The following is a 9,356-nucleotide window of genomic DNA, read 5'->3' as shown; positions in this document are numbered from 1 at the left end:
TTACAGCTTAAAAGTCGACTTGCTGTAAGTAGAAGCATTTCCATTGGTAAGCCAACTACTTTTGTCTTTGGCTAATGATGCAAGAACTAGTCATGGTCTTTTTGCCTGTCAGTACAGTTTTTCCCTCTGCCTCATATCCGTACTGATACTCTGAAACACCTCCTCAGTACTGGGTCTATTCCAGTACCCGCAACTGTGGTGAACACTTAAGTGTGTGAGCCTACAGGTAGTGTGTCACAGTCTGGAAAAGTGCCAGAATACTGTATAATAAACCCACACTTCAGCACAAGTGGGTATTGTGGAAATTATCAGAAATGTCTCACACAAGCAGGCACTCTACTACTCACAAATACAGCTAGTGTGTGCATGGGATTTCCTCTTTTCTCTGCTTTTCACTTTAGATTAGGCAATATTCAGACAAATAAGGAACCCACAGTTCACACTGGCCACTTTGTTAGGTACACCTTTTTAATAGCTTGTTAAGGCCAATATCAAATAAATCAATCACATGGCAGATGCTCAGTGCATTTAGACATACAGACATGGTCAAGATGACCAGCTGACGTTAAAACTGAGTATCAGAATGAAGAAGGAGGATGATTTAAGAGATTCTGAACATGGCGTGGTTGTTGGTACCAGATGGACTGGTTTGAGTATTTCAGAAACGCTGGTCTATCACATCCCCCAACCATCTGTACAGTGTTGTGAGAGAAGTCAGAAATAAAAGAATATATACAGTAATAAGGTGACGATGACTTGTTGATGCTGGAGGTCAAAGAAGAAAGGTCAGACTGCTTTGAGATGATAGGAAGCCAATATTATTTCAAATAACCGCTTGTTGTAACCAAGGTATGCAGAAGAGCATCTCTGAATACTCAACATGTTGAACCTTGAAGCAGACGGGCTTAATCGTAATTTCTGGGGTAGCATTCAGATTGAAATTTGCAGCTGCCCACATGGACAAGTCAAATGGCTTCTGGAGAAAAATATGAGACAAAGATTGAGCTATTTGGCCTAGGGCTGAACGATTATGGAAAATAATCTAATTGCGATTTTTTGCCCCAATATTGCGATTGCGATGCGATATGCGAATATTTTTTAAGGTCTTTGTCTTCTGTATTATTAAACAAAGACAAGCAATACATCATATAGTATGGCCAATACTATATTACATTAATTTTAAACTGTTCTTTCCTGGAAGACAGACCTCTGTTATGATGACATGAGGTGATGCATGAATTGATGACTGACATTTTTATTTAACTTCTTCAATCACAACAGTATATTTGAACATACACAATAGTTTATTTTTAGCTTACAAACATCTGAGCATAAAGTGCTGACAAGGAACCCTGGTGTAAACATTAAAATGAAAGTCAGTACAATGTGCAGATTGCAGAAATATACATAAACAAAATCAGTGGCTTTACCACACTCAGTTTTTCGACATCTGTGAACTACTAGACAGTCATTCAATTAAAAAATAATTTTAAATAAATAAAACTAATAAATAAAAAATACACACATCTTACTGATCTCTGCAGTCAGTAACATTACACATAAAGTGCAAACATAATAGCAATTGTATAAACACACACACAAACACGCCTTTAAAATTTAAAGGCGTGAAATTGGACGGTCTAGCCTTCTGATTAGCGTCACCGCTGTCTCGGTGGAGTTTAATAAACTCGGCCGTCTGCTTCTTGCTATCTAAAATATAACCAGACACTGGCGTAAATTCTCGACTGTCTCATACTTCTGTTTAATAAGTTTTCTGTTTGACGTTTAGTCAGCTGTGTGAAAACCAAGGAGGAACCCACCCGGGGGATTAATAAAGTTTTATTTTATCTAATCTAATAACTTTAATCTCAGCCAAACCGATTTACTCACGAACAAACAAAACACTGAAAAAAGCCCAACAATAACATTTTTAGGTTGTCTAAGTGACTTATATATTACGTTTAACCTGAGCAGCGAAACTCCGCGGTGATCTGAAAATGATGTGCCGGGAGTTGTGCCGTTCTCGGCCGCATCAGTAACCCTCGAGCTCCCGGCTAGCTGTCGAGCTGGTGGGTAGCAGACGCCTCTGAAAACGTCGAAGCACTTTTGCAAATATGGGATATCTTGATAAACCGAGCAGATATTTGATGTTTACACAACTACTTTCTCGCCTGAAAATATGTTAAAAGTTTATTTTGTGACCCTGAAAGATTAGTATGAGTAATTTTAAAACTCAGTAGCGGCCGCCATTGCTGGAAACTGGAGTTTGGCTGGGCCGCGCTATGAATTCTGGGATATGGTAGTAATTTGGACAGCTTTCGGCGCGTCGCTGTGACGTAATCGGTCTACAAATGCGGCCTCAGGAGGATGCAGCCCATGAATTTGGACATGTCCAGAGTATAATCGCAGCCTTTGCGGTTAGAAAATTGCACTTGATCATGTCGCGATATTATCGCAAATGCGATATATCGTTCAGCCCTAAATTTTGGCCACAATAACAAAAAGTATGTTTAGAGGAATAAAGATGAGGCTTTCAAATTTAATAGGCAATAACTGCAACAACCTTCATGCATGGTGGTGGTAGTATTATGCTCTGGGGCTGTTTAGCTGAAGTGGTTTCATCACAAAGTTGATGAAATGACGAAGGGGGATAATTTCCAAATTCTTCAACTTTCGCTCAAAACAACAGTTAAACATCTGAAACTTGGATACTATTTTATTGTTTCAATGGGGACAATGATCCTAAACATCAACACTACTTTTGGAATAGATAAAGCAGACTAACATTAACCTTCCGGAATGACCTTCCCAAAGCTCCGACCTCAACCCTTTTGAAAATGTGTGGATTACATTTGAAAATCTAACATTAAACCCACAAATTCTGCCATAAAAAGTTTTCAAAGATCCAACCAGAATTAAAGCTGCAAGCAGCGTTATGAGGGCCCTCGCACCCCCGGCGCGTCGAGCCACGGCCAACACCTAAAACCAGCACGTCCGATCTGATGTGACATTGATGGATTTCATGCATTTAACCACCAGCTAACATTTCATCTTATTCAACCAGGATTATAGTCGTCCCACTAGGTGGCGGTGTAACCATTATGTACAAATGGCATAACAAACATATCCGAGCTCGAGTCTAATCATGCCTACGACCTTTGGGAGAGATTGGACATTGTGTTTTCGAGTGACAGCAGATTACTGCTTTTTGGCGAGTGATTGAAACTCCACATGCCGCCATGACCACCCCGTTTCCTTGAACGTAAAAAGCTTCGCAATTTAACATCACAAAGGTCTTTAGATTCCACACACAGGAAACCGCATCAATCTGATGAAATCTCTTGGAGGAGTTCGTCAAAGAACGGTGCCTGAAAAGAGGGGAAAATGTCGCCAAAATTACACATTCATTTTAAAATGGCTGACTTCCTGTTGGATTTGGGATTTTGCTCCAAGAGACTTTTTTATACATCTTGATCTCTCCTATAAGCTTCCCAGATTTCAGACTCATACATAAAACACAGAGCAGGGGCTGATGATTTTGAAAGTTTGTAGGGGGCGCTGTGGAGCCATTTTGCGCTATTCAAGGAAGGTGATCACATAACAACAAAGCCTTCGTCCCATTGGAGGTGTGGGCCAAATTTCAAGACTTTTTAAACTTTTCAAGCCCCTCAAACGTCACTTCATTGTTCACGGTGAACCACGTTGTCACCAGGGTGCGCCGTTCAGTTTAAAGTCACAATTTTCGCACCGAAGCATCATGAGCAACTGACGCTTTTGAGGTGGCCACGATGAACCTGTGAAAATCAGTACGACAAAATGAAAGACATGACATTTCCTGTTGCCACTAGGTGGCGCTCTGCGTATTACTGACAATGGGCACGTCAATCTGTTCAGGGCGGGACTGACATCATGCCTGTAAAGTCTGGTACTGATCAGACTGGATTTTATTGAGTTATACTAATTTGTTTCTTCATGGCGTGACATCAAAGTTCGCCATGCCGCTGGGGTCACACCCTTTCGCGAAAAGTCACAGTTTTCACTGTAACCCAAGACCAACTCCTTACGGCTTTTCTGGAGAAATTTGAGGCTGCAGATGTCACCCATCACAATACTGTACCCCAAAGTGTAAAACATGACATTTCCTGTTGCCACTAGGTGGCGCTGTCCCTGATGTCAAATATGGCAGTTGAAATATGTTCAGGGCTGGAGCCTTAATCATATGTGTTCACTTTGGTCCAGATCGGACAATGTATGACAGAATGAGAGGCAATAAGATTTTCATGGCGAGTCATCAAAATTCGCCGTGGTGCCACGGCCTCACCGTATCACGAAAACTCAAAAGCTCCGCAATTTAACATGGCCCAGGTGTGTAGTTTACACTGACCAAAGATGAAGCTTATACGACCAAATCCCAAGGAGGAGTTCGAAAAAGTTCGAGGCATGGAAATGGCAAAATTAGAGCCAAAATGTCACCTTCAGTTCCAAATTGCGGACTTCCTGTTGGGTTTGCGTCAATGGGCCCACAGACTTTTTTGGTCGTCTTGTTCACATGTGTGCCAGATTTTATACATGTAGCTGAAACGATGTGGTCGTAGGGCTGCATTTAACAAGGCATAGGTGGCGCTCTAGAGCCATTTCCCAGTGCTCATATGTAAAACCATTAAAATACAAAATTTTTCACCAGACCTGGCATGTGTGCAAAATTTCATGAGTTTTTGACCATGTTTAGGCCCTCAAAAAGGCCCTTGTTTTGCCTGAATAATAATAATAAGAAACGGAGCAGATACAATAGGGCCTTCGCACTCTCAGTGCTCGGGCCCTAATTATACCACAAGCTTACTGATGGCTATTTTAAAAGCATCTGGTCGAGGTGCAGTTTGCTAAAGGACATTCAACCAAATATTAGTGGGAGTGGATGTACAGTATATATCCTTGGTCTTATCAACACCTCACATCCACTCGACATCATTTGACCCATGACGCCTCTTTAAAGGCTCAGCAGTAGACTCTAATCTGACCTGCTGTACACTCATAATACAATGCACCTACACCTGGGCTTATAATAGCTCAAACAGCTCATCTTTACACAAAATATATCTGGCCTCTCAGCACTTCTAAAACCACTGATCCAGCCTTTACATCAAATCTAAAGGACCCAAATCCAAAATTCATGCGTGAGCAAACAAACACAATCGAAAACTTTATTTTAAAAAATAAAAACAAGCAAATTTAATATATACATTTATGGCTCATTTAAACAGACATATCAGCAGCACATATTGGGGAAAAAAAGGTTAGGACACAAATGGATATTTTTCAGTTTGTAGTTTATTTCATTACAGGCGGGGTAGTGAGGGAGAGGGATTAAATACATTCTCATTGTGGGGCAGGAAAGGACGGGAAGCAAACCAGGTAAACATGGACAAGACATACTTGAATTATTCCTTTAAATAAAGTCCAATTCTTAAATCTGCCAATAGTTTTAATAAATAACTGTCAGATGAAATCTTTTTTTTTAATATATATATATATGTCAATACTGATATCTTTTTAATATAGTAATTATCTCCTTATTGTTATATAGTTTTCTACATGACTCTATTGGAATTCATCTTTTTTTTAGACATCTGTATAAATAATTACACACAGAAGATGGTGCTATACACATCATGGTGGAAAATATTGGTGCTTTCTTTCAGCAGTGTTTAGTGCATGACCAGCTGCAAGCAAAGCTACTGAATGTAGGAAATTGTTGGCCCAACCTTAGTGTGTCTACTGGGACTGGCAGCATGATTTCAGTAGTGTCAGACTGTAAACTGGCTGGCTGGTCTGCTGTGAGTAACCACAGCAAATCTTATTCCAATTGGAGAGACTGTGCAGATCACTATGGTGACTCCAGGCTTGATGGTGGCGCTCCACCAAAGGTCACTCACTGTGAGAAAGCTGTCACTCTGCAGCATGTCTCACCACCATGACACATTTGCAAAAACAAAAAGCATATTGTTACCAGTGGCATGGCAGAATGTCAAATTTTTTTCTCCACTCAAGACAGGGGGGGAGGGGGGGGGGAAAACCCTGAAATGTTTAACTCCTTACATCTGGGAAAGTCGAAAAAGTTCTCCGTACTTTCCTTAAAAACTGAGATAAAAACCACTGACGTCAAACCAATCTGTTGCAAGAGCAATAAGGATAATAATACCAGCAAATATAGCAATAAAGTGATAACAACATTAAGTGTAATAATTCAAATCGTGACCCATCGGTTACACCCAGAGTGATATGGAAGATACTGTGCTGCACACAGCAGTTAGAGTCGGCAAATGCAATGTTCGAGTACACTTATTCATTCAGTCCAACCTCAAGCATGTTTGAGATGAACCGTATTAAAGGGAAGCAAACGCCTTGATGTCCAAAATGACAAAGCACCTTCAGAACAAGAGAAATCTATCCCGAGAGAGCTGTAGGATATATAATTTGGTCCTGTCTGATGACCTCGGCGACTATTGAGCCTCTCAAAAGTTTGAGTTTACATATGATGGTAATTTCTGGACACATTTAGAGCTTCTTTACTGTGGCTTAAGGACAAGACACGTTCTATACCAGCCATGCTACTCTGGAATGCATGCAGACTGACCTGTTTCTAAGAGCTCTCCAAGAAGAACTGTACAGTAATTATTATGAAACTAGGACAACTATTAGCAAGTTTGATATTCCTATAAACTCCGGTGTACAGAGGCTGTGTTTTGGAAAAGAAAGCCATGGCAGTGTTTTAAGGTCAGGATGACATCTTTTCTGGAGTTGCTGTGTAACAGTCTATGTGGGTAATCAACAGGATGGCTAGGGAAGGAGATAATGAACTTAGCTTGTTTTTAAATAAAGCAATATCCATATACATATACAAAATTACATCCCATAAATACATTTGGCAAGACGATGTATTAAATGTTTTTTTTTGGCAAGAGGGGTAAATTGAGCAATGATGTGCGCAAGTAATCAAATGTCAGTCTAAGGTGGTTTTAATGATGATTTCTCTTGAAGAATAAATAAATTACAAAAAAAATTATCATCATGCATTATAAAGAGTAACCAAAAGACTCAAAAACATCCATAGGCATCTGAAATAACTTTGTCACAATCACTAAATGTTTAAGACACATGGATTCTCACCAATGTAACACACTTACTCTCTTTCTCAAAGTCAATTCTTTGTAGACCTGAGGAACATTTCTTGAAATCTTATCACTTCTATTTATTAACAAAATGTCCATCTTCACATTTCTGATTTAAAGAAATCAAACAAAAATAAAAGCTGGACAAATTTCCGGAGCTGCTGAGTGTGCAGGAAGTCGTCCAGTACATCAACCCAGATGATGTGCCTATGCTAACCTCTTCTACAGTGTTAATTTTTGAATCCCTGCTCAGTTAAATATTCTCCCTTTGATTTGGTTACTTCAGGGAATTGATGTAATGTGGACGCATTCCCATGTGGGTGAGACAACATTTTCAAATGGCATTGTGAAGCTACAGTTATTTATATATTCACCCAAAAGCAGCACAGCCCCCTGGCATGCAGAGAGAGGTATCCTTTTTTTTTCTTAGTCATTGCAATAGTGTGAAAATGCTATAAACAGAGTTCAAAGGGGTACACCTGAAGAATGGGAATATCGTGTGAGTTGGTCAGTCAAATTCTGTCACTGGATCTCAGATGAGTAACTGCATTCCATCGCATGCATGTACTGTGATATGTTTTAAAATCTGAAATTGACTGCACCTCTCAATCAGAGCAAAGGGCATTGGAGACTTCAGAGCGCACTCTACACCATAGACGATAGTGTGTTCTCTTCAGGGCAGTGGCAAGGGGGTGATGTTCGTAGGGAGTGTATGGCTGACGGGGCACCCTCGCTAGGAGAAAGGTCGTTGAGTTCCTCAGATGAAGAGAGAGGGAAGGAGGGTGACAAAGATATGCCCGAAGAGGGGTCAGCGGATCCAGCAAAAGTGCGCGGGGGCTTAGGAACTAGATTAGGCTCCACTGTTGCCCTGGCCAGAAGTTGTTTGTCATCCAACCGCTGCTCATCTCCAAGACACTCACCCTGCCCAAAGGAGCCCCGGCCTGATTCTGACTCCCCATCAGAAAGGTCCAGAGTTGGTGAGCTGCTGCCATCCAGTCTGAAAAGAGAGTCTAAGTATTGGGCAAACTCCAGCACTGCCTGGCTGGGGTTTCCATTGGATAGATGGGGTGGAGGTGTAGAAACCGCTGGTCTAGTCTCTGCACTTAACTGTTTCTCTGCCGTTTCCAGCTCCCAGTCTTCCTTTTCTCTATCCATTGGTCTAGTACCAATATGTGGACTTAGGGGAGCAACAGGTGTGCTCCCTGGGCTGTAGACACCAGGCATTTGTTGGTGATCCTCATCAGGAAGCATTTTCAAGTTGGCATTAGTCTCAGTTTTGTAAGACTTAGCCAAGACACTCTGGTTTAGAAGAGCTGGGGAATGGAGTCCACTGTAGCGAGGTGTGGCAGGGGACAGCCTCATAGGATAATCTGGGGTTGATCTGGATTCCAGTGGGGTAAAGAAGGGCCCAACCTCACCCAGATGCTCTGTTGTTGCTTGGCAGAGGACATCTGCAGATAGTAGCTCAGTGCGAGAGCTCAGAGATGGGTTCTCCTCTGGGATTGGGGCATCCAAAGGGAACGGGAGGCTACCCAGCATTGGTGAACCCCTTAATGCAGCAGAGGACCGTCGGGAATCCAGACTATACAGGGACTCTGCATCTGAGAGACTCTCCATGACAGCTAAGGGTGCTTTGCGGTCCCTCAGCTCCACTGCCAAACGTTCTCGTGCTCCACGCAGTACTACAGGCACTGGAGGAGGGGGGCACTCAGAGAAACCATCCAGAGATATTTCAGACTGGGCACACGAGCTAGAGGAGAGGAGAAGAGTGGGTTGGAACATAATGAAAGGGAAAAGAGAGGTGAGGGGATTCAAAACACAAGACAGGCATGAAAACGAGTCAAAATAACTCACGGAAGGTTAAAGAAAAAGGATAGAAATGAAAAGTGTTAGTACTGAAACTACAGGTATCTAGAGTCTACAGAGCAGGTGAACATTGCAAAATACTACATACAGGAGTGCAGAATTATTAGGCAAGTTGTATTTTTGAGGAATAATTTTATTATTGAACAACAACCATGTTCTCAATGAACCCAAAAAACTCATTAATAGCAAAGCTGAATGTTTTTGGAAGTAGTTTTTAGTTTGTTTTTAGTTTTAGCTATTTTAGGGGGATATCTGTGTGTGCAGGTGACTATTACTGTATTACATAATTATTAGGCAACTTAACAAAAAACAAATATATAC

The 9,356-nt window shown here is 41.3% G+C and overlaps 1 protein-coding gene across 3 annotated transcripts in view; it reads right to left on the bottom strand.

The window, feature by feature from the left end:
- Window positions 1–5,310: 5,310 nt before the first annotated feature.
- dagla (diacylglycerol lipase, alpha) overlaps window positions 5,311–9,356 on the bottom strand; it is a 42,723-nt gene continuing 38,677 nt past the window's right edge. For all 3 annotated transcript variants that reach the window (XM_026167057.2, XM_026167066.2, XM_080297923.1), the window contains one exon: window positions 5,311–8,919. In XM_026167057.2, coding sequence (XP_026022842.2) covers window positions 7,815–8,919 — 1,105 coding nt within the window. In that variant the 3' untranslated portion in view covers window positions 5,311–7,814. The remainder of the gene's footprint in view (window positions 8,920–9,356) is intronic.

Source organism: Astatotilapia calliptera, chromosome 1 (assembly GCF_964374335.1).
Source record: "Astatotilapia calliptera chromosome 1, fAstCal68.1, whole genome shotgun sequence".
NCBI classification, from domain to species: Eukaryota; Metazoa; Chordata; class Actinopteri; order Cichliformes; family Cichlidae; genus Astatotilapia; species Astatotilapia calliptera.
This window is presented reverse-complemented; position numbering and strand designations above follow the sequence as displayed.